Genomic DNA, 25,542 nt, shown 5'->3' with positions numbered 1-25,542 from the left:
GTTCTAATACCCTTGACGTGTTTTCAGGCAGGATTGAGAGAATTCGGAAGGGACAGGATGGGGCAGGGAGGTCAGGCTGCCCTGCAGAGGTGAGGTCTCCTAAAGGAGGAGCTAGGCCAAGACCAAGTAGATGGGTGACAGTGAGCAGCAGCTATACTCCAAGCAGAGAACTGCAAGATCCCCAGATTGGAAACAGGATGGGCCACCTACCCATCAAGGCAGGCGGGATAGGACCATCTTCAGAGCGTGGAGCCTTGAAGGGCTAATCTGGGGGTAACTAGGATTTCCTGGAAGTCTGTTCCAACTGCACCCCAAGGCTGACCCCAGGGAAGGAGCACTACAGAAAAAGGAAAGAGTGAGAGTGTGGGAAATGCGGGCCCCCTGGGCAGGCCACACCATCTACCCAGTCATGTCCACTCCGAAAGCCCCTAGTAGTTTACCGAAAGCTCCCAGATCGACATCAAACGAGAAGCCCATCCTAGCAAACGCCAGCGTTCCGGTCAGTGCTAGACTCCTCCACTGGGCGGAAGAGGGGAAGGGTGCTGTGTGGCGGATCCAGCACTAGGCGGGACCAAGCATCCTCTCCAGCGGGTCATCGCCCCCTCCAGCCTGCCACTGAGAGCTGGGTCGCCCCGCCCCGCCCCGCCCCGCGCGAGGTTTCGATTCTCGCAGCAACCCCATCCGGCCACACTGCGGAGGGGACTGAGGTTGCCACTACGAATGGCGAGCGAGACTGCCGGGGCTCAGGCGCCTGTCCAGCCCGACTGGGCGCCCGGCTGGCGCTGCCGGGAGCACAGCGATCGCCCAGTTGAGCTCTTCTGTCGGCGCTGCAGTCGCTGCGTATGCGCGCTGTGCCCGGTGCTGGGTGCGCACCGCGGCCACCCGGTGGGCCTGGCCCAAGAGGAGGCTGCGCGCGTGCAGGTGGGGAGCCGCCGGGGCGTGCCCCACAGGTCTGGGCGGGCGGAGATTGAGCACAGGAGTAAGGCCGAGGGAGCGCCAGCCCAAGTCTCTGCCAAAATCCTTTAGGACCTGGAATCCTAAGGGGCCCTGAGGTCCCCTAAATGGTAGACGTGAGACCAGGAAGCAGAACCCCATAGAAGGGCAAAGGTAGCCCAAACCACCAGCGAAGCTTCAGAAGATAGGTTGGGGTCCTGGAAGCTCAGACTGGTGCGTGTGTTTCACCGCTTCTGCTAAGGCAGCTCCCCCGACCAGAGGTTGAATGAACATAGCCAAGGGCACAGGAACGCTCCCTAACACTCAGCGCCTGGGAGGCTGAGGCAGGGAAATTGAGAGTTTAAAGCCAGCCAGAGCTACAAAGCGAGACTTAGAGGCGGGGCGTGTGCTCCGTGAATTCCACTTCCGGGCACTGGAGTTCATAGAAGTCTGTTCTGAACTGGGGCCAGAAGGACGCCTTGTTTTGCAAACTCTATAAGGTCCTCTTCCTGCCTTGAATCAGGCTCCCCCCTCTAGTGTTAATTGGGCCTTATCTTCTGTAGATAACCGGAGAGCAGGTTCCCTGGCCTAGCTCTGCAGAACTTATTCTCTGTACTTAAGGAAGGCAGGCTAGTCAGTACCTCGGTCTCCTCCGGGATGATTTTCTTTTCTTTTCTTTTTTTCCCGAGTCCGGCTTTCTTTGTGTAGCCCTTGACTGTCCTGGACTCACTTTGTAGACCAGGCTGCCCTCGAACTCACAGAGGTCCGCCGGCCTCTGCCTCCCGAGTGTTGGGATTACAGGTGTGCACCACCACGCCCAGCTCTCCGGGCTGACTTTAATTATCTCTGTCTCCAAGAAGTCTTAGGAACTCTGACCCTCAGCGCCTTCCTGTCTGTCCCTAAGCACCTGTGACAAGCCTACAACTCCAAGCTGAACTCGGGCCCGTGGGAGGGCAGCCTGGCTTGTGGAGTCCTGCCCCTGCTCCCCGAAGCTTCCTTTGGCCCCCGTGAAATGACTGCTGCTTGGAGATCCAAGGCTATTTTCCAGAGCAGCAGCCCCAAGGGCCCCCTCTGTTGTCCATCTCCAGATTTGACTCACATACGCATCCTCCACCCATTTAAGGGGCCATTCCTTTATCAAGCTTCCCTTCAGCACAACGCCGCCTTATGCCATGAGCCAAATCATAGGTGAGGTCCTCCCCTTACCTGGATGTGCTGCCTGGCTGGTCAGGGGAAATAACAGTAACAACGCCAAGGTGGTGGTCAATGAGAGCCAGAAAAAAAAAAAAAAAAAGAACTTGGGGTAGGAAGTCACGCAAGCCTTCCCCAGGGAAGCGCCATTGAACATAGCCCTGAAGGGTCAGTAGGGTCGCAAGAAATTCTTGTGGTTAGGCTGGAGAGATGGCTCAGTGGTTAAGAGCACGGCCTGCTCTTTCAAAGGACATGGGTTCAATTTCCAGCACCCACACGGCAGCTCACAACTGTCTGTAACTCCAAGATCTGACACCTTCACACCAACACACATAAATTAAAATTAAATTTAAAAAAGAAAGAAAGAAATTCTTGTGGCTGGACATGGAGGGCCCAAACCAGAAGGTTAGGGTATCCTTGGGCTTTCTTGGGCAGAAGGTGGCTTAGGTGTCACAGTAGATACATCTGTGGAAGCTAAGGCCACTACAGCTGAGCCACCTCCCTGCCCCCACTTCCCTCTTTCAATAAAGCCATTCACCAGTGCAGCAAATGCTTGCTGGATGTTACAAAGGCAAAACCTGTACTGAGCATGTGCTGTTGGCCAGGAACTCTAATCTCATGTAGACTCCACAGCATCACCGTTTGCCGTGAAGGAAATGGGTTTGGGGCACGAGGCCATAGTGCATGACCTCCAGAGCTCATACTCCTGCCAGCTTCCTTGGGCTTCCAGCTTGCACCTGAAAACTGGCATACCTTGGTATTCCCGGCTGATTAACAATCCAGACTCCGAGCCCTGTTCCTAGGAGTCAGGCCCAGGTACCAAGTGGAAGACCAGCTGTAAGGAAGGCTAAGATGGAGTATGGCTGCCCTTGAAGGGAGGAGACCCAGAGCAGGTCTTTAGAAAAACAGCAACTTCTTTTTTCTCTTTTCTTTCTTTCTTTCTCCCCCCACCCCCACCCCGCACCCCCCACCCACCCACCCAGAGACAGGGTTTCTCTGTATAGCCTTGGCTGTCCTAACCTCAAACTCACAGCAATCCTCCTGCCTCTGCCTCTCGAGTGCTAGGACTAAAGGTATGTGCCACCATGCCCAGCTGAAAAACAGCAACTTCTAAAAGCAAACATACAGAAAATAGGAGACAGGCACTCAGGCTGGGGCATCCTTGGCAAAGGCTTGAGGCTCAGAGGGCCAGAGACTCTGCTCATCACCCCCACCCCCCACCTAGCCACATGACTTTGGGCAAACTACCCACCTTCAGAGCCTCAGGTACTTCTGCAGAAAAAGAATTCAGTGGTAGGTCAGTGAAGTGGCTTAGCACCTCTTGCAAAACCTAACAATCTGAGTTCAAGCCCTGAGACCCACATGGTGGAAAAAGAGTAGACTCTGCAAACTGTCCTCTGACCTCCACATGCACACTATGGCATCAGTGTCCCCATCCCGAAATAAATAAAGTATAATTAAGAAAAAAATAGGGCTGGAGAGATGGCTCAGAGGTTAAGAGCACTGACTGCTCTTCCAGAGGTCCTGAGTTCAATTCCCAGCAACCACATGGTGGTTATAAGATCTGATGTCCTCTTCTGGCAATGCAGGCATACACATAGGCAGAGCACTGTATACATAATAAATAAATCCTTAAAAAAAAAAATAAAGGGCAAAGCAAAGATGAGAGCTTGTTAGCTTGAAAGTGACAGTTTTCCTTTTTCTCCTGACTCTTATCACAGAAACTAATCCGGGACTGTTTAGAGTGTTTGGCGACCAAGAAGCGGCAGCAAGCTGACAACATAGCCCATTTGGAAGATGCTGGGGAGAAGCTTAAGGCAAGTGGACAAGCCCCGTCCCACTGGTTCCCAACTAGCCACCCTTTGTATGTATGTGGGCACCAGTGAGTTTAATTGGGGTTACATAAAGAAACAGAAGCATGGGAAACATGTGTTTTGAAATTGAGTCTTATTAAGCTAACCAAACCAGCCTTGAGTTTTCTCTGCCTCCAGCTGGCCTTGAACTCGGAGCTTCCTGTCTTAGCTTCCTGAGTATTTGGGATTACAGGCCTTACCTACCAGGATCAGTTAGTTGGTTGGTTGATTGATTGATTGATTCAGGGTCTCCTCCATTACATAGAGCAATATTAATTCAAAATCACAATCCTCCTGCCTCAGCCTTCTGAGATGCTAGGATAACAGGTATGCTCCACCACCACCACCATCACCACCACACCACACCACCACCACCATCACCACCACCACCACCACCACCACCACCACCATCACCACCACCACCACCACACCACCACCACCATCACCACCACCATCACCACCATCACCACACCACCACCACCACCACCATCACCACCACCATCACCACCATCACCACCACACCACCACCATCACCACCATCACCACCACCACCCCCACCACACCACCACCATCACCACCACCACCACCACCACCACCCCACCACCACCTCCATCACCACCACCACCACACCACCACACACCACCCACCATCACCACCCCATCACCACCATCACCACCACCACCACCACCACCATCACCACCACCACCACCACCACCACCATCACCACCATCACCACCACCACCACCACCATCACCACCATCAACCACCCCACCACCACCACCCACCACCACCATCACCACCACCACACCACCATCACCACCAGCAACACAACCACCACCACCAACCACCACCACACCACCACCACCACCACCACCACCTCCACCACCATCACCACCACACCACCACCATCACCACCACCATCACACCCACCACCACCACCATCACCACCATCACCACCACCACACCCACCACCCACCACCCACAACCACCACCATCACACCTACCACCACCACCACCATCACCACCACCACCATCACCACCACCACCACCACCATCACCACCACCACCATCACCACCACCACCACCACCACCATCACCACCACCATCACCACCACCACACCACCATCACCACCATCACCACCACCACCACCACCACCACCACCACCACCACCATCACCACCACCACACCACCATCACCACCACCACCACCACCACCACCACGACACCACCACCACCACCACCACCACCACCACCACCACCACCACCACCACATAGTAGTGGGGAACTGGCTCCCTAGTTCCTAACATTCATTATCAGTCAGGGGCCTACATGTCCTGGTATTCTGAGGATCTTCACAGGTCACAGCGGTGGCCCTAGCTTTATTAGTACTGACCCTCCCTCAAGTCTTCCAGAGCAGAACTAGCTGCTCATGGTGGTGCACACCTGTAATCCCAACATTTTTGAGGCAAGATCAGTCCAAGTTTGAGGCCAGCCTGATCTACTACTGAGTTTCAGGCCAGAGCCAAAGAGCTATATAGCAAAAACAAAACAACAAAACAACAACAAACCAACTGACCAAACAACCAAACAATAACAAAACTGTAGGGACCAGCAAGATGGCTCAGCACTTGCTGCCCAAGTCTGACAACCTGAGTTCAAGCGCCCAATCCCACGGTGGAAGGAGAGACCAGACTTCCTTCAGTTGTTCTCTGACCTCCAATGCACACGTCCTCACACACCACACACACAGACAGTAAGAATAATTAAGCATTTTGTTTTGTCTTTAAGGCAAGGCTCTGGGCTCAAGAGGGCAAATCAGTTCAAAAGGCCCCGGCAAGTGAGCATATAAAAGCGCCTCCCCAGGCAATGGTGGCGTGCACGAGGGTCAAAGGGAGGAGAGAAGCAAATGGCAGCAACTCTTAAACATTTCACTTTGAAATGATTCTAGACTCACAGGAAACTACACAGGTCTTGTGGAGAAATATTCTGTTCCTTACACCTATGGCCCGTAACTGTCCTTCAGTGCCAAGGACAGACTCTAATAGTGTCTGTATCAGCTCTGCACTGGATCTACATGCACAGCGGTTTTTTTTAATTATCATTTATATGTAGCTGTGTGTGTCTGCAAACCATGTGTCTACATGCTTAGGATTACTATGCTGATAGTAGGCCTTAAAGTAATTGATGACGCCGCTTTGCTCTTCCAAAACGAGTTGGGGATCTTTGGTTGAGTGTGGAGGCTCATATCTGTAATCCCAACACCTAGATGCTAACGCAGGAGGTTTGCGGCAAGTCTGAGGATAGCCTGAGCTACATAGTGCATTGCAGGACAGCCTGGGCATACAATATGAGGTGATTCTGTCTCAAGAAGAATGAAAACAAAACATGTATGGTGGTGCTCACTTATAGTCCTCCAACATGGGAGGCCAAGACCCAAGGACCACAAATTCAAGGCTAGCCTGAGTGGCCTTACCTCCACCAGGTTAGGTCTCTGAATTTATGAACGTGGGATGGACCTGGGTTTACCTAGGCCCTTTTCTATCATCGGTGTCCATTGTACTCAACATATTTGGCAACATAGTAAATTTTAATCTATTTTTTAAATTTTAATTAGTGTAGGTTTGTCTTTGTCTATGTGTCTGCCACGTGTGTTTGGATGCCCATGAATGCCAGAACAGGGCATGAGTCACTTGATGCTGGAATTACAGGTGGTTGTGAGCTTCCCAATGTGGGTGCTAGGATCCAAATTCGGGACCCCTGCAAGAGCAACACTCTCTTATCAAACTACACCCCCAGTTTTTACACTGAGACAGGGCACAGCATTCTGGCAGGTGTCATCTGGCAGAAAGGGCTACTCTGGACTTAGTGGCCTAAGTGGGGGAAAGTTTTTTTCGGTGTGTAAACTATCCCATAGAGCTGTGTAAACACAGCTATGAAGGTCAGACATGGTCCAAAGCCTGTTGTGCAGAAGCCAGAAAGCCAGCCCAATCCTTTCCAGGAAACAGCTACAGTCGTGGCGTTCAGGCTCCAGCCCACACCCTCTGATGCTGTGCACTTCTCACTGTGGCTCTTCAGAAGTCTGTCAACTCATGTGGCAGGGGTAACCCCACACTCGCCCACAGCCCTAGATGTCCCCTCACACTGGTACTGGACAGCAGTACCACAAGTCTGTTCTCTCTGAATCTCCCATGTTTTCTGCAGTGATGTTTATCTGTTATTTGGGGATAGGATCTTTACCAGCCTGTGTCTTTCAGGTTGGCCTTGAGTGTATGTATATACATGTGTTCATGAAGGTAGATGTGCATGTGTGTGCATGAGATGGGGGGATGTGGGGGGGGGGGACCAGAGGCAGACTTCAAGTGTGTTTCTCAGTCACTCTCCTTAGTTTTTCAGACAGGCTCTCCCACTGAACACAGAACTCATGGGTTCAGCTAGGGTGGCTGGCCTTTGGGCTCCCAGGCTCCAGTGGTCTGCCTGCCTCCACTTCCCCAATACTGGAATTACAGGTACAGTGTGCTGCTCCCAGCTTTTTTTTTTTTTTTTTTTTTAAGTCCATTTTTATTTTATGTGTTTGAGTGTTTTGCATGCAGTCCCCATGGAGGTCAGAGGAAGGCAGTTACAGACTGTTGTGAGCCACTGCATAGGTGCTAGGAGCTAAACCTAGGTCCTCTGCAAGAGTGGCCAGGGCTCTTGACTTCTGAGCCATCTCTCCAGCCCACACCCAGATCCTGGGGATCTGGAGCCAGGTCCTCCTGCTTGAGAGCAAGAATTTAATTCACTGTGCCATCTCCTGGGTCCTATACTCTTTTTTATTTGTTTACTACTCTGTGTGTGTGTGTGTGTGTGTGTGTGTGTGTGTGTGTGTGTGTGTGTATAAGTATGTACAAGCATGCATGCCACAGCTCACATGGAGATCAGAGGGCAACTTACAGGAGTTGGGTCTCTTTCTACCATGTAGATCTCAGGAATCCCAATTCAGGTCGGCAGACTTGGTGGCAGCTGCCTTTACCCACGGAACCAGAATCAGCCCTCATTTAGCCTTCTTGTTGTTGCTGTTGTTGTTGTTGTTGTTGTTGTTTTGAGACAGGGTTTTTCTGTGTAACTATGAATGTTCTTGAACTCAAAGACCTGCCTCTGCCTACTGGCCTACCATCATGCCCAGTTTAGGGTGTTCTATATAGTCTAAGCTGGTCTTGAAGTCATTATGTAGACCAGACTTGAGTTTACGATAATCCTCCTGCCTCAGCTTTCTGACTGCTGGGATTGCAAGCATTCACCAAACTGCCCAAATTGGCCTTTAACTTTAATTCTCCTGTTTCATCCTCCCAAATCCTGGGACTTCAGGCATGTGCCACTATGTCATACTTTGACACTTTTATATATGGAGGAGAAAAGTAGGAGGAGAGAGAGAGTTTTCATGGGTGAAGACTGCTTGTTGCCTGTTAAAATGTTATTAATATTTAATATTGATTTATAATTTTAGTAAACCAGCAGTTACTTTTTAACCAGCTTTATATCCAAATAACTATACAAAGAGACTAAGATCTATTTAATTAGTCTATAGCACAATGCTGTCCTATAATTACTCCATCCTAAACCTCCAAGCTAGTATAGTTTTTTTCCCATTCATAGTTCCCAAATTATACTTGGCTTTTTACCAATATCCTACATTTACTTCATTTCTCCTGGTGTTTCCTGGTCCTCTCTACTTGTACCCTTCCTGTTCTTCCTGCTCTTTCTCCTCCCCTCACTAGACCAGGATGTCCTGCCCTATTCTCTGTATTGCTCACCATTGGCTAGTTGGCTTTTATTGGCAATACAGAGAACAAATGGTGACATATTTACACAAACTTGAGACAGAAGATACTTAGAATAAACATAACAATGCAATGTCTGGACTGAAACCAGATAGTGGAGAGAGAAATCAGCATTTAAATGAACAAGGGTAAACTGTACACAGTCCACAAGAACATTATATGCACACAAACATGATGAGGGGTTTCAAATGTGCAGCCGGTCAGAACTAAAAGACCCATAAGAGATGCATGGCTAAGTCGGGCAACAAGGTGCTCCCTGTAGTCCAGGCTACATAAGAAGTTGAGGCAGGAGGGTTGCTTTGAGCCATAGAGTTCAAGGCCAGCCTAGGCAACATAGTGAGACTCTATCTCAAGAAGAAGAAGAAGAAAAAAAAACACCCAAAAAGCAAATAAAACAAAACACCTTTTTGAGCCTACCTTTGTGTAGCTGACAAAATAATTGCCTGGGTGTGGGGATCAGTCAATGGAGTGCTTACCTATATGCACAGACCCCTGGGTTCCGTATCCCTAAACCCCCATAAAACCCGGCTGTAGTGGTGAGGAATGCCTGCAATCCCAGAATTTAAGGAAGGAGATGCAGGAGACTCAACAATTCAAAGTCTTCTCAGCTACAAGTTCGGGGTGAGCCTGCTCAGTATGAGAGTCTGCCCTGAAAGGGGAGGGGAGGTATGCGTGGAAAGTGAGGCCAGGGAAGGGAAATCATTTATCATGGGGCTCCAGCTGGAGGGAGAGAGCATGGTCAGTACAGGGATAGGACAGAAGAGCCAGTCAGAGGCTAGCCCAGCCTGCAACCATGTTAACAGGCCCCAGGGCCTCCAGAATGGGATCTCTCCTCAGAGCTGGAGGGTGGGAGGGGCTCATGGGGAGCCACCTCTGGGACATTGCCCTGCTGGGAGGAACACCCTGCAGCTCCCTTGCCCTTACCCTCTGCCTTCCCTCTAGTTTCTCCTCACGTTGACCTAAAGAAGTCTGAGAGACTCTTCCTGCTGTGCTGAGGAAAGGCAAGCGATGGACCTGAGGCACACGGTCTGAGGCTGGTGCCACACCAATAGCGGCTGGAATAAGGCCCCTCCGCTCCTGGCTGTGTGCCTGTGTGGGCCCTGGGAGCTCCAGGGGTAGAAGCAGACATGGGTCAGGTAGCTTGACTAGAAATGTGGACGTGAGGAGGTAGCCAGGTCACGCTGTTGAGTTGACTGCTGGGCGTGGCCATTCCTCTGCACCCCTGTGCTAGCCATGGCTACTATAACTAAAACGGCCTGGGGAAGATTGGAGGGCTCATCTCACACCCTGGCTGCACCACCACCCATAAGAGCCCCCCTGCCCCATACACACAGTGTGCCAGCCGCCCCCCCCCCCCCCCCCCGTGTGCAGGAAGCCGCTTTCTGTCTTCTCCTCAAAGGCCCCTCCCCTCCCATAGAGGCCACAGAGCAGCCAGCATCCTGTGTACTTAAACCCCCACTCTCCCTGAACAGGGCTTCCTGGCTGGTCAGGTTCTTTCTTGCCTAGTCTTTGGGGACTTCTCAGCTAGGCTCCACAGGGCCCCACACTGCCACCAGCCCCACCCAGCCCAGCTCCAAACTCGGTCCAGTGTGGGGTCTAATTTCTCTTTGATCCCAAGGGACCCAAGCTGGCAATCAACTTCCTTCTTCCTTCCCTCTCTCCCTGGATATTCTTTATGACAAAATGAGGTCTTCAAGGACTGTTGGAACTCAGCTCAGGAACAGTGGATCCTGTTGGTTTCTCTACAGAGCTTTGGTTCACTCTGTTGCCTTAACACAGGGCCATTGCTCAGGACTTTGAGACGCGTTTCTTCTCATCCACGGACCAACCAGGCGCAAGCTGCCTACTTTCTGTAGGCTCAATTTTCTTAACCAATATATTTTATTAACAACTTAGTCACGGGGCATACGTCACTTATAACCCGACTAACCAAAACAATAGGAAATGAGGATTAATGGACACAATAACAAAACCTTAAGGATATCAGTTCCGAGGAATGATTCTCCTGGCACAATCTGCAGGATTTCTTCTGCTGGAACCTGGGGTAACCAGAACCCAGAACCTCAGCAGGAGCCGGAGCCCCGAAGCCTTCTCTCGAGTGGTTCTCTCTAGGAGCATCTATCCCAAGTCTCCAAAAAGCCCCGCCTCCAGTTCTAGGCTCGTTTATATATCTCCTCCCAGAGTCTGTTCACAGGATCTTTTCAGCTGGCAACAATCAAGCTCCTGTATGAGGTGGTCGGTCTTCTAGAGGATTAACATCACCTGTTCTCTCACAAGACCGTTCCGATCCCGCACTTGGAATCCTAAAAAACAGGTTTATCTCTCCTTCAACTTTCTGAGATCACACAGAGTCAGCCCCGTTCAGTGTGGTGTGGCTGTGGACAGGAACATCTCCTTCCCTTCCTTTGATGATTTGATAAGGATATACCAGCAGCCATGGGCCTCGAGCTGGCCCCAGAACCCAACCACTGCTTCAAGCCTTCTGTAGGAGACACACACAAAGACTCATCTCCCATCTCTTGCTAAATCACAAGTTGCCCTATGGGGACCTGTATAGTGGCACTGGCCTGTAAGCCTACAATTAGGATTTAAGGATAAGATGGCACACAACAGATACAATGGAGAGATTTGTTTGGGGAGAAGGGAAAGAAAGAGGAGTTGGAACTGGAGTGGGCCATGAGCGTAGAGAGACAGACAGAGAGACAGTTGCGGGGAGGGCACTGTGGCAGGCGGAGGGGACAGAGGAGAAAGTACAAGAGTAAGAGAGACAAAGTAAGACAGAGACAAGATGGCAGGTCTGCCCTCTTTATACTCTGACACACCTAGTGGGTAGGCATGATGTCATAGGTTGCTAAGCAACCTAGAGGCAGCCTCCTGTATGCTAACACCTACCACTTGGGAGGCAGAGGATCTGTGTTTGAGATCAGTCTGGGCTAAAAAAAAAAAATGGTGACGGTGTCTTTAAAAAAAAAAAAAGATAGCAAGGGACAGTCACACCTGTAATCCCAGCACTCTGGGAGGCAGAGGCGGATCTCTGTGAGTTCAAGGCCAGCCTGGTCTACAAAATGAGTCCAAGACAACCAAGGCTACACAAAGAAACCCCTCCCCCAAACGGTACATCTCAGTAGCTAAGGGGGGCCTGACCCTGGAAAGGACTCACTGGGAAAAGAAACGGAAGGCATAAGCAGTCAATGCTCAGGGTCCTTCTCAGCCTCTGGTAACCTCTTCTCTACTTCCTGTCACTGTGCATTGGCTTGTGTCTAGGTATTTCTCTAAAGGGCAGTTCTGGTTTTTAATCTGGCTTATTTTGCTATGGGTTGTGTCTTCATGGTCCGTCTATGCTGCAACACATATGAAAGCACTGCTTTCCTTTTTTTGTTGTTGTTTTTTGTTTGTTTGTTTTTTCAAGACAGGCTTTCTTTGAGTATCCTTAGCTGTCCTGGACTCGCTTTGTAGACCAGGCAGGCCTCGAACTCACACTGATCCACCTGCCTCTACCTCCCGAGTGCTGGGATTAAAGGCATGTGCCACCACCTCCCGGCTTCTATTTATAATTTTTCATACAGTATATTTTGGTCAAGTCTCCCACCCCCCAATCTTCTCATATACTCCCCAAGGTTTTTCAGTTTTACTTTTTTTTTTTTTTTTTTTTAAGACAAGCTCTCCTAATACCCAGACTGGCCTTGAACCTATATCATTGACGACGACTTTGACCTCTGATCTCCTTGCCTCCACCTGCTCAGGGTACACCACCATATCCTGTGTCCCCAGATTGTGGTGCACATAAGGCAATCCCTCTACCAACTGTGCTACATGTATAGCTCACAGAGGCACTTTAAGCCAGGCATGACAGTACACAGCTTTATTCCCAGCACGCAAGAAGGAAGCTGACTTCGAATTGGGAGTTAGAGGCCACCGGGGCTACAAAGAAAGACATTTTTTAACAGGCGAGGAAGAGGAAGAGGGAAGAAGGAAGGAAGGGAGGTGGAGGAAATGTTCCTTCGCTGGGTGTGGTACTGCACACTTTTACTCTCAGCTCTCGGGAGACAGGAGCAGGTGAATAGCTGTGAGTTTGAGGACTGGTCTACATGGTGAGTTCCAGAACCGCCGGGGCTACACAGAGAAACCCTGCCTCAAAACTATTTGCCAGTGCTTAGAAAATCTTTTTTTTTTTTTTTAAGCCTTATTCTTTAATATTTTTATTTAATTTTAATTTATGTGCGTTGGTGTGAGGGTGTCAGATCTTGGAGTTACAGACAGTTGTGAGCTGCCATGTGAGTGCTGGGAATTGAACCCCGGGTCCTTTGGAAACACAGGCAGTGCACTTAACCACTGAGCCATCTCTCCAGCCCCAACTTAGAAAATCTTTATTTTTTACAAGTGGCCTCTTGGTTTGACCGGCCACCTTGCGGGACTCCCTCTGTAGATGCTGTTTTCCATTTTAGATTGCCTGGTTGGCAAATGTATTGTCTACAATTGACTTTCTCCCCCTCCCCCCCTTTAAGGCTTCCGCAGACTCAAGTAAAGCCTGGCTGACGCAGAAATTCACAGAGCTTAGATTAATCCTTGATGAAGAGGAAGCACTGGCCAAAAACTTCATCGATAAGAACGCACAGCTCACCCTGCAGGTATACAGGGAGCAAGCGGAGGCTTGTGCGAAGCAAGTTGAGGTCATGGATGACTTCTCTACCAGAGCGTGGAGAATCAGCCAGGAGCCCAACCCTGTTCAGCTGCTGCAGGTATGGCTGGGCTTCCGTGTCTTACCACGGCCACCTGGGTCACTGTGGCATCGGACATGGTCCTCGCATGTGTGTGTGTATATATATCTATCTTGGACTATAAATGGTTCTAACAGCAGCATTCCCCAGGGCCCCCAAGTTGCAAGCACTTTACGAATTGTCTTAGTGTTCTATTGCTGTGAAGAGGCACTATGACCATGGCAACTCCTTTATTTTTTATTTTCTAATAGCTTTGGCTATCCTGAAACTAGCTCTATGGACCCAGCTGGCCTCACACTCACAGAGTTCCGCCTGCCACTACCTCCTGGGTGCTGGGATTAAAGGTGTGTGCCACTACCACGCGGTTGACCATGGCAACTCTTATAAAAGAAAGCATTTATTGGGGTTGGCTTGCAGTTTTATTACTTCCCATTGTCATCATAGCAGGAAACATGACAGCACACAGGCAGACATGGTGCTGGAGAAGGAGCTGAGAGTTCTACACCCTGATCCACCAGCAGTAGGAAGAGAGAGCTTAATAAACCCCAAAGCCCACCCCCAGTGACACACTTCCTTCAGCAAAGCCACACCTACTCCAACAAGGCCACACCTACTCCAACAAGGCCACACCTACTCCAACAAGGCCACACCTACTCCAACAAGGCCATGCCTCCTAATCCCTCTCAAGCAGTGCCACTCCCTGATGACTAAGCCTTCAAATATATGAACCAACGGGAGCCATTCCTCCTCAAGCAACACAGTCGCCGCTCAAATGTTTACTGGAAGTCTGCAGGAGGGCTTCTGGTAGATGAGATTTGGAGCTAAGGGAAGGAGGACTCACTAGGGTTCAGACTCTTGGTATGATCAGAACCTGGGCCTGGTCAGGAATGTGATGTGTGCCTGTAAACCTAGCACCTGGGGGGTGGAGGAGTTCAAGCTCATCCTAGGCTCCATAAAACCCTGCCCCAGCAAAACAAAATAAAACAGAAATGAAACCCAGGTCTGCACACATTCAGGCAGACCCTCACTGTGGCCTGGTCACTCCCCTCTGGCTCTCGTAGGTGCCCTGTGGGAAGGGAAAGGAGAGGAGAGGGGACAGAAGGGTGAAGGGAAGGGACACTAGCAGCCCCATTTGCCTTATATCTCAGACAACTGTGCAGTCTCTCTGCAGGGGCTCTGCACTGTGACACAGCTCATCCAGACCAACGGGAGCCAGGCAGAGTGGGTCCTGGCTTTCTTGGGTGTGGGTGCAATAGTGGTTAGATGCAGCTTGCAGCCCCTGGAGCCATCTTGAACCTGTGCCTGTCTACACAGGCATATATAGCCACTAAGGCAGAGATGGGACAGCACATGAGCCCCTGGGAGCTGAGCCACCCCGTGCCCCTGTCCTTCGAGCCCGTCAAGAACTTCTTTCAGCAGTTTATGGAAGCCATCCAGAATACTTTGCAGACACCAATGGACACGCGCCTGAAAGAAAGTGAGTTGCTCAATGACCAGCTTTGAGTCCTTGCTCCCTGCATTGTCAGGCGACACAATATCTGAAAAAGGCAACCTAGGCATGGAAGGGTTGGTGTGGGCTCAAAGTTGCAGCCTGTCACGGCGAGGGAGGCATAGGGGGCAGGGGCCTGAGGCAGCTGGTCACATTGCATCTGCAACCAGGAAGGAGAGGGAGGCAGGTGCTGGTGCTCGGTTCACTTCTGCCTTTCTATCCAGCCTGGGACTCCAGCCTACAGGATAGTATTTCTTCCAGTTAGGATGAGTCACCCCAATCTAGACCCCTGAAGATCATCTCAAAGATTTGTTTCCTCACAACTTAAGGCCCAAGTTGCCACAGAGGCACATCCTCGGCTCTCCTTGGCCTTTCAATGCTCCTCACCCAGTCTCCTGAGCAGATGCTGCCTCTCCCTTTCCTAAGCCTGTGTCCTGCTTGCCTCTCTCCAGCCATGACTTCCAGGGGCTGCTCTCACCTCTCCACTTCCACCCAGGGCCCATCCTACCATCCCTGCACATGGCTGACATGGCTGTGCACACCAGAGCCCTTTCTATGGACTCTAGCTCACTCCACTCCCTGTCACCCCACATCTGCCTACTCCTTCCAGGACTCCCCCTCAGGGGCCTTACATAGGGCTTTTTTTGTTTTGTTTTGTTTTTGAGATAGGGTTTCTCTGTGTAGCTTTGGCTGTCCTGGACTCACTCTGTAGACCAGGCTGGCCTCGAACTCATGGAGATCTGCCTGCCTTTGCCTCCCAAGTGCTGGGATTAAAGGCGTGCACCACCACAGCTTGGCTACATAGGGCTTTATGAGATGACAAATGAGGCCTTCCTCACCAAAGTAAATGCCTGGAGGGTAGGACTCATTTGGAGTCCAGCCCTGAAAGTGCCCACAAACCTTGTGGCAAACCAGGTCCTCAGAAGTCCCTGACAGGGATCCTTTCATCCCTGTCCTCAGCTATGGTGGCAGTCTAATCTCAACACCACCCTCGTGCCTATTAATTGCCAGGTTTCTGTGGCGCTCAGAGCCCTCTGAGGGGAAGACAGTGTGTGTTTCGGGCCCCAGGAACTGCTGTGAGGTCAAATAAAGCCGGATCAGACAGAGATGAAGAGCCTGGTCTACAAAGCTATCCATGACAGCCAAGGCTACACAGAAATCCTGTCTCAAAAAAAAAAAAAAAAAGATTTATTTTTATTTTATGTGCATGTGTGCTTTCACTGAATGTGTGGCTGTGCACCGCATGTGCAATGCCTAAGGAAGTCAAAAGAGGGCCTAGGATCCTCTGGAAGTGACCATTGTGAGCAGACATGTGGGTGCTGGGAATTGAACACAGGTTCTCAGCGCTCTGAAAGGGTGGGCCATCTCTGCAGTTCCCCTATTGTCCCCTCCTGTTCCCAAGGACGCTTCTCCTCTGCCTAACTAGCTCCCCCTTCTGCTTTCATGTCTGTGTGTGTGTGAGTGAGTGTGTATGTGTGTATGTGTGTGAGTGTGTGTGTATGTGTGTGAATGAGTGTAAGTATGTGTGTGTGAATGAGTATATGTGTGTGTGAGTGTGTGTGTGAATCAGCGTATGTAAGGATGTGTGTGAATGAGTGTATGTATGAGTGAGTGTGTATGTGTGAGTGTGTATTTGTGTATGTGTACGTGTGCATGTGTATGTGTACATGTATATGTGTGTGTATGAATGAATATATGTATGTCTGTGAGTATGAGTGGGTGTGTTTCTGTGTGTGTGTGTGTGTGTGTGTGTGTGTGTGTGTGTGTGTGTGTGTGTAGTTTAGTAGAGCTACTTCCAGGAGCATGGGTGGGACGCTACTTACAGGCGTATAGGCATTTGTTGATGGCTATCCCACTGAAGAAAACGTCTCCCTGTCCCCAACAACCATTGGTTAGCTATAGATCCTTGGGCCGGATGCACTTACAAAGCCCCTCTTCAAGACAAGTAATTACAGTGCTGCTGAGAGTTCAAATCAGTTAGGCTTTCTTTCTTTCTTTTTTAAAATTATGTGTGTCTGTGTGAGGGGAAATGCACAAGTGCAGCACCTGAGGAGGGAGGAGGCTGTGTGATTTCCTGGAAACTGAACTCAGAACCTCTGCACGAACAAGAAGTACTTTTTTTTTTTTTAGAAGAACTTTTAACATCTGATTTACAGGCTCCAGCACCCCCACCTCCTACACACCTTCCCTCTCTCCCTCGTTCCTCCTCTTCCTCCTCTCTCCCTCCCTCCTTCCCTTCCTCTCCCTCCACCCCCACCCCACTTCCTGCAGTGCATCTTCTTCCTGCTCAGCATTGCTTTACCACTTTGAGGGAAGGCTACCTCCTGTCTCCAGTGCTGAGAGCTGAGGCGGGCCCCTGCTGCCACCAATGAGTGGCTGTTGTGTTGATGCTGCCCCTCCCCCACACCCCACAGAATTAGTATTTTCTAAATTTGCATGATTCTTGGGAGAGACTTGCAAGGCTCCAGTTTTGTCCCACTTTGGTGTTTCTCTGTGCTGCCTGCGTGAGCTCCAGGCATCTCACTGCACAATTCCAATTCCTTACAGACATAAACTGCCAGCTTTCGGCCTCCAGCACCAAGCCAGGCACCTTGTTGAAAACCAGCCCCTCACCAGACAGATCTCTCTTCATGAAATGTGAGACTGGGGAGTGGGAGGGTGGGAGAGGGAGGGTGGGTGGGAGCAAAGGTGGAGGAGGAAGAGGAAAAAAGCCCCCCAACTTCCAGTTAAGAGACTGTTTCCAAGCAATCTTTAACCCAACTTTTTGCTGGGTGTAACTCTATGTGGTTTCTAATCCCAGTGCTCAGGGGCTCAGGCAGGCAAATCTCAAGTTCTGGACTAGCCTTGGCTATATAGTAGAACCATGTCTCCAAACCAAACCAAACCAAAAACAAACCAAAAAACCAAAAAGAAACCAAAAAACAACTTCTGTTAGGCTTTCAGAAATATACAGCCAGCCAATGGTGGCACACACTTTTAATGCCAGCACTCAGTAGACAGAGCCTGGAGGATCTCTGAATTCTAAGTTCTGAGTTCAAGGCCAGCCTGGTCTACAGGGTGAGTTCCAGAACAACTAGGAATACACAGAGAAACACTGTCTCAAAACACACACACACACACACACACACACACACACACACACACTCACACACTTTTAATGTATATAATGTTATGTTTTGTATGTTATGTGTTATATATTATGCATACATGCAGATATATTATATATGTGTATATATATATATATATATACACACACACATTCACTATAGAAAACAAAAAGAAACTTACTCATAATTTTTCTCCCATAGAAAGCTACTATTATTTGCCTGTTTTATTTTTGAGCCAGAGCCTTGTATAGCCTAGGTTGGCTTCAAATTTGTTATTTAACCAAGGATGGCCTTGAACTCCTGATCCTCCTGCCTCTCCCTCCAAAGTGCTGGGATTACTGGCGAGTTCTACCATGCCTAACTTATTATTAAATACAACATGGTATCATGCTATATATACTGTTTTATAGTGTTTTCATTTACTAGGAAATTGTGAATCATCTCTTCTTTGTACCCCTAAAAATTTACAGAAGAAAAAAAAAATTTACAGAAGCAGAGGGTGCGGGATCTCAGTGACAGATGCTTGCCTGGCGTGTGTAAGGTTTAATTCCCAGTCTCACAAGCCAAAGAGCTAGAGAAAACAGAGATGGAGGGGGAAAAAAAGGGAGATAGAGGAAGACAAAGAAATTATATATGTATGCATGCATTGTGAGGAAAATCAGAAACTACAAACAACAAGAAAACAGCAGGGCTGGAGAGATGGGTCCGAAGTGAAGAGCACTACCTGCTCTTCTAAAGGTCCTGAGTTCAATTCCCAACAACCACATGATGGCTCACAACTATCTACAATGAAATCTGGTGCCCTCTTCTGGCCTGTAGGTGTTGCATGCAGGCAGAACATTGTATACGTAATTAATAAATAAATAAATCTTAAAAAAGAAAAAAAGGCAGCCATCTTACCCAGAGATAACTGCAGACAGGATTTCCATAGATTTGCTTTTTCAGACATTTAAAAATACTGTGTTACAGGGCAGTGGTAGTGTATGCCTTCAATCTTAGCACTTTGGAGGCAGAAGCAGACAGATCTTTGTAAGTTCCAGGTCAGCCTGGTCTACACAGTGAGTTTAAGGACTGGCAGAGCTACACAGGTGAGGGGAGGACCTTGTCTCTAAAAACTGTGTCAAGGTTTTCTTTTTCTTTTTTCTTTTTTTCTTTATTCTTTCTTTCTTTCTTTCTTTCTTTGTTTTCGAGACAGGGTTTCTCTGTAGCCTTGGCTGTCCTAGACTTGCTTTGTAGACTAGGCTGGCCTCGAATTCACAGCGATCCACCTGCCTCTGGCGGTGGGGATTAAAGGCATGAGCCACCACATCCAGCTTTTTTTTTTTTTTTTTAACAGATCTTGCCTTAGGTTTATTTGTAAAAACAGCATAAGATACTGGTCATCTGTAAATAGTGTGTAGGTAGGTGTGTTACACCAGTCCATCTGCCTTTTCTATGGGGCCTTCACAGGGGCCTGGGCACCTTTGGGAGCCTTAGCTGGAGCTGCGGCCTCTGCCTTGGTTTGAACCTTGAGCTGTGGTTGGCAGAGCCTACGACCCTTGGTCATGTAGCTTCGAATCTGCTTCCCACGCTTGGGATGAGTGATGAAAGCAAGCCAGCTGAGGTTGCGGCTGGGGCCCTTTGGCATCTTGGGCTTAACAGCCTTAGGCCTTAATGGCCTTTGCACGGCACTCACTGCCTTTGTATTGTTTGCCTGTGTCTTCTTCAGGCCTTTCTTGTGCTTCTTGGCAAAGCACATGTTCCTCAGGAAGTTGGGGTCAACCCCCTTAGGATATTTGTATCTTTGTGACCAGGGTTTCTTGATGCCATTTCTGTACCATTTGTGCGACTGGTTGTGTATGGTGTGGTTCTTAGACTCATCTATGTCTGCAGAGTAGCCCACGGCTCACACAGAGCCTGGGGATGGAAGAGCATGTCAAGGTATTTCAAAGTAGCACCAAGTTATGATCTTTTGTAACTTTATGTAATAGTATAACAACAGTGCTCCATTTCAATAGCCATTTTATTTATTTATTTAATTTTTTTGGGGGGGGTTGGTTTTTCAAGACAGGGTTTCTCTGTGTAATAGCCTTGGCTGTCCTGGACTTGCTTTGTAGACCAGCCTGGCCTCGAACTCACAGCAATCCACCTGCCTCTGTCTCCTGAGTGCTGGGATTAAAGGCATGCACCACCACGCCTGGCTCAATAGCCATTTTAATGTCCACTCAGTATCACAGTAAGTGGACATTTATTTTCATCAAGACAAGCAGCTTGGGCTGGAGAGAGGTTAAGGGCACTGACTGCTCTTCCAGAGGTTCTGAGTCCAATTCCCAGCAACCACATAGTGGCTCACAATCATTAATGTGATCTGATGCCCTCTTCTGGCCTGCAGGTGTACATGCAGGCAGAGGACTATATACATAATAATAAATATTTTTTTTAAAAAGACAAGCAGCTTTTACTCATTACCTCAATGCTCACAACAACCCTATTAAAAGTTGCTGTTACACTCTTCTCCTCCTCCTCCTCCTCCTCCTCCTCTTCTTCTTTGTTTTTCGAGACAGGGTTAGCTGTCCTTGACTCACAGGCCAAGCTAACCTCCAACTCACAGCATTCCGCCTGGCTCTGCCCCCAAGTGCGGGATAAAAGACATGTGCCACCATGCCTGGCATATCTCTCTCTCTCTCTCTCTCTCTCTCTCTCTCTCTCTCTCTCTCTCTCTCTCTCTCTCTCTCTCTCTCTCTCTCTCCCCCTCTCTCTCTCCCCCCCCCTCTCAAGATTTACTTATTATGTACACAATGTTCTACCTGCATGTACACCTGCCCTCCAGAAGAGGGCACCAGATCTCACTATAGATGGTTATGAGCCACCATGTTGGATGCTGGGAATTGAACTCGGGACCCCTGGAAAAGAAGCCAGTGCTCTTAACCTCTAAGCCATCCCTCCAGTCCCCATTATACTCTTCTTTATTCATTATTCCCTTTTTTCTTTTTCTTAAAAGATTTATTTATTTATACAGTATTCTGCCCGCGTGTAAGCCAGCAGGCCAGAAGGTAGCTGTGAGCCACCATTTTGCCAGAGCCCACTCTGGACAATATGGAACAGGTCCTAGACCAGGGAGTGAGGCTGAGAAATAAAAGAGCAGAAATAAGAAACTGAGGCAAGAAATAGTTGGCGACACAGGATAGACTCGAGGGGGTCCTGCAGTCAATACTACACGACGCCTCAGCTTTATTCACCAGTTCAATTTACACACATCTCAGGCATGGGGAAACAAAGCAGAAGGTCGCTCTCAGGAGATAATGCAGACATTCTCAGAAAAACGGTGTAATCTCAATCTACTCTGGGCCTTGAGGCCACGGTGTACTTTCCTGATGGTCTGAAGATCTTGAGTGTGCACTTGGCAGAACATCTTGCTTAATCACGGTCTCAGCATTCTGTGTGATTCTAATGCCGGAGCGGAGAGCAGGAGAGCAATGCCTATGGGCAGAGAGCCTTGACAAATGGCTCCTGACACCATGTGGTTACTGGGACTTGAACTCAGGACCTTTGGAAGAACAGTCAGTGCTCTTGGCCTCTTCAGCCATCTCTCTAGTGCCTCCCCCCCCTTTTTTTTTTTTCTCTGAAGCCCAAGTGAGTTTCAAACTTACATCAGCTGCGCCCAGCTCTAACCCACCAATACTGTTCAGTTTGTTAACTTAGTGAATAAGTGGATAGATATGTGTTATTTCCTGCGTATATTCAGGAGTAATTCCTCAAAACAGAATTACTGAGCACACGTCTTAAAAAGAAATGTTTGAAAAATAAAATGTATTCAAAGTACAGAAATCAAAGAGGTGCAGCTGAATAATTCCTATAAAAGGAAATGGTCCTTCACCTCCTTCAGAGCAAGAAATTTAAGTTTCTAGAAGCCATCTATGTTTTGTTTGTTTGCTTTCCTATTTGTTGTTTGGTGGTTTTGGTTTTTTTTTTTTTTTTTTTTTTTTTTTTTTTTCAAGACAGGGTTTCTCTGTGTAGCCTTAGCTGTCCTGGACTCCCTTAGTAGACCAGGCTGGCCTCGAACTCAGAGATCTCGAGTGCTGCGTTTAAAGGTGTGCGCCACCAATGCCCAGTTTAGAAGCCTTCCTTGTGCTCCCATATTTACTATGTCAAAAGGATGGCAACTGTTCCAATTTCTATTTCTAACTATTTTTAAAATATCTATTTATTGGTTATTATGTATATAGGGCTCTGCCTGCATGTACACCTGTAGGCCAGAAGAGGGCATCAGATCACTACAGGTGGTTGTGATCCACCATGTGGTTGATGGGAATTGAACTCAGGACATTTGGAAGAGCAGGCAGTGCTCTTAACCACTGAGCCGTCTCTCCAGCCCCCGACTTCTAAGACCCACTAGCCTCAAAGACTGAAGAGATGCCTCAGTGGCTAAGAATATTTGCTGCTCTGGTACAGGACACCAGGTTTGGTTCCCAGCACTCAAGCAGAGGCTCACAACTCCAGCGGCATGCAGTCAGGCGCTCTCTTCTGGCAACTGCCAGTACGGCACATTACACTGAGATGCCCATAAAATAAACACACTCACAAAACTAGGATCGACACTGAAATACGCTTGATATGATTCAAGCGTGGTTCATGAATATGCGATTAATTTTAAAAGTGGAATGCCTAAGAGCATGCATGGTATGATACCAATATTACGACCAGGTACAGCCCTCAAAGCTAAGAGATAAAAGAGTCAGAAAGCCACGCAACGGAGTCTTAGTAGCTATAAGATTTTCTATTTTTCTTTCTGTTTTTGAGACTGGGTCACTTACTGTAGCCCAGGCTGTCCTGGAACATGCGTGTGTAGACCTCGTTTTGTTGGTCTTGAACTCACAGAACCTCTGCCTTTGTCTCTCGAACGGTGGGATTAAAGATGTGTTCACCTTCCTCATCAATAAGATTACTTTAAAAAATTTTTTTTAATTTAGTAATAAATTCCACGGACCAAACGCAAGCCACAAAGAGCGTGTAACAAACCTCTCTTTGCCTTTCATTAGGCCCAACAGCTTTGGGGCCTACCCCAGCTTCGGGGCCAGGACTCGAGCATTGGGCGGGCGTGGTCATCCCTCGCCACGCCCACAGGTATGACCACCTTCTCCCGCCCCTCTCCGCAGACGCACGCTCAGGCCGATGGCGGGGGTCGGGGCCCCGTATGGCTCCGCCCACGTTTTTTGACAGCTGTCCCCTCCCTCCGCAGACGCCCGCTCGCCTACGCTGGACCCCGACACGATGCACACGCGCCTGCGCCTGTCGACGGATGGGCTGAGCGTACGCTGCGCGCTGCTGGGCCGCCTGGGACCGCGTCCCGCGCCACGGTTCGACGCGCTGCGTCAGGTGCTGAGCCGCGACGGCTTCGCGGCCGGACGCCACTACTGGGAGGTGGACGTGCAGGAGGCCGGCGTGGGCTGGTGGGTGGGCGCCGCCTACCCGTCGCTGCGGCGCCACGGGTCCTCCGCCTCCGCCCGCTTGGGCTGCAACCGCGAGTCGTGGTGCGTGAAGCGCTACGACCTGGAATACTGGGCCTTCCACGACTGCCAGCGAAGCCGCCTGTGGCTCCGCCGCGACCCACACCGGCTCGGCGTTTTCCTGGACTACGAGGCCGGCGTCCTGGCATTCTATGACGTGGCAGGTGGCATGAGCCACTTGCACACCTTCCACGCCGCCTTCCAGGAGCCGCTCTACCCGGCCCTGCGCCTCTGGGAGGGGGCCATCAGCATCACCCGGTTGCCCTAGGCGAGCTTGCTACCTTTCCTAAGTTAGTCTCCCGCCCGTCCATGCACTGCCTTTATAGAGCAGGTTCCTTGAATGGGACACCCCCTCCCTCTGGGATACTATCGTGCTGCGCCCAGAACCTCCTGGCACAGGCACGGTAGGCACACAGTTAAGTGCCAGTGAGTCTCCCGGCAGGGGCGCTTAGCTCTGTAAAAGTCCCCGGTTAGCATCTGCTGTCCAGTCACTGCAGCTTGTCCAGGTCACCTTGATCCAGAGCCGCGGAGATGGTTTCTTGTTTCCAGATCTGCATCATCTACACAAAAAGCAGGGTGAGCATCCTGAAATTTAGCTCGGCCTGTTGAGATTAGAAGGTCCAAAGAACTACAAAAACAAAACAGAAATGACTTTTCCTTAGCTTTTCTAGCACTTTCCCCAGCTTTTCTAGCCTGCCCTTTAACGGGCTACACTCACTCAAATGCTGTCAATCTTTTCAGACACGCTCCAGTGAGAAACTAGTAGGCTTTTCTGCCACTTTGAACTAGTGTGCCTCCCACCATAAATAGGAAAACTGTCTCTTGTCTCAATTCTCAGGCTGATCCATCCCAAGAAGTTCCCTCCCACCACCCCAACCAACAAAACTTATCAGGCCTGCAACCCTCCCAAAACAAAAACAAACAAACAAAACCAACCAGGCCTGTAAATCTAGGACCTGTCATTCCAGCTGCTAAGGACATCTGTGTCCTTCCCTCCCCAAAATACTTCAGAAAGTCCCCTCACAGGCAGTGACTAAGTGGGCAGTAGGCTGCCACTCACAAAGGGACAACTACTGAGAATGGCTCAAAGGTCAACTGGACAGGACACATCTAACAGGGGAGGTGTGTACCCGATACCACATCTCCTTTGTTCACAAAAGATCCAAGAGTTTTCCCCAGAGTCCAAGCCAGGAATCTCTTAGGATTGTATCAGGGCACTTGTCACACGTAGTCACACACTACACACATTTGATCCTTGAGTCCCTCGAAGGGGGTGGGAAGCTATCCTTCTGTAGGCAGGGCAGAATTGGTACACTTGAGTCAGTTGACTGCTCAAGAAAATGGAATCAGTACAGTCGGGGTCTGTACTGTCCACCAGGCTGTGTTGTGGACATGGTGATGGCTCTTCTCTCTCAGTAGTAGCCGCCTCAGTTTTCCTTGGGTCGAACCTGCCTCTAGATTACTTTCTTTGGTCTCTGAAGTGAGTTTTCATACCCTTCAGGGTGGGGGATGGGATTGTGTTTGAGAGGAGTGATTTGAGTATGAAACAGAAAGACTGGTTCCGGGCGACGGTTTGTGCTGGATGGAAGGCTAGTTTCCCAACAGCTGTGTGACCTCAGGCAACAAAAGTTCTACCTGTGGCCAGGAGTCTCAAGCCAGTCAAAGCTAATGAAACTGCCTTAAAAATCTATAATGTATCAGGCTACGATTTGTTAGCATCTCCAATAGATTCTCCCCACCTTGTCACAGTGCTGGACCACAATACCCAGCAGCAGGGTGGCAGCCAAGGGAGCTGCCTTAACATTCTCAGGCAGTCTCCTTGGGATCCATGTTTTTGAAGGTACAAAACATGGGTTTGGTTTAGTTTTATTGTTGTTTGGAGTTTCTCTGTGTAACAGAGCTTTGGCTGTCCTGGACTCCCAGGCTGGCCTCGACATCACAGAGATCC

General features: G+C 49.5%; 1 protein-coding gene across 3 annotated transcripts; it reads left to right on the top strand.

Annotated features, from left to right (window-relative positions):
• Nucleotides 1-657: 657 nt before the first annotated feature.
• Trim14 (tripartite motif containing 14) lies at nucleotides 658-23,895 on the top strand. 3 transcript variants are annotated; one of them, XM_051161683.1, is made up of 6 exons: nucleotides 658-921; nucleotides 3,846-3,941; nucleotides 13,423-13,533; nucleotides 14,827-14,989; nucleotides 17,549-17,638; nucleotides 23,327-23,895. In XM_051161683.1, the coding sequence occupies exons 1-6, from the start codon at nucleotides 721-723 to the stop codon at nucleotides 23,860-23,862; spliced, it is 1,197 nt and encodes a 398-aa protein (XP_051017640.1). In that variant the 5' UTR covers nucleotides 658-720; the 3' UTR covers nucleotides 23,863-23,895. The 3 variants fall into 3 exon arrangements, with proteins under 3 accessions (XP_051017640.1, XP_051017631.1, XP_051017648.1); XM_051161674.1 differs by having other exon boundaries at nucleotides 13,300-13,533; XM_051161691.1 differs by lacking the exon at nucleotides 13,423-13,533.
• The last annotated feature ends 1,647 nt before the right edge of the window (nucleotides 23,896-25,542 follow it).

Source organism: Acomys russatus, chromosome 2 (genome assembly GCF_903995435.1).
Source record: "Acomys russatus chromosome 2, mAcoRus1.1, whole genome shotgun sequence".
NCBI classification, from domain to species: Eukaryota; Metazoa; Chordata; class Mammalia; order Rodentia; family Muridae; genus Acomys; species Acomys russatus.
Note: the sequence above shows the minus strand (reverse complement) of the source record. Positions and strands in the feature narration are given on the sequence as shown.

Bases quoted from the DNA above. Each gene is read 5' to 3' on its own strand.
- Trim14 (XM_051161674.1), top strand. From the start codon at position 721: ATGGCGAGCGAGACTGCCGGGGCTCAGGCGCCTGTCCAGCCCGACTGG. The intron at 922-3,845 runs GTGGGGAGCCGC...CTCTTATCACAG, and splicing joins AGGAGGCTGCGCGCGTGCAG to AAACTAATCCGGGACTGTTT. The intron at 3,942-13,299 runs GCAAGTGGACAA...CCCCCCTTTAAG, and splicing joins ATGCTGGGGAGAAGCTTAAG to GCTTCCGCAGACTCAAGTAA.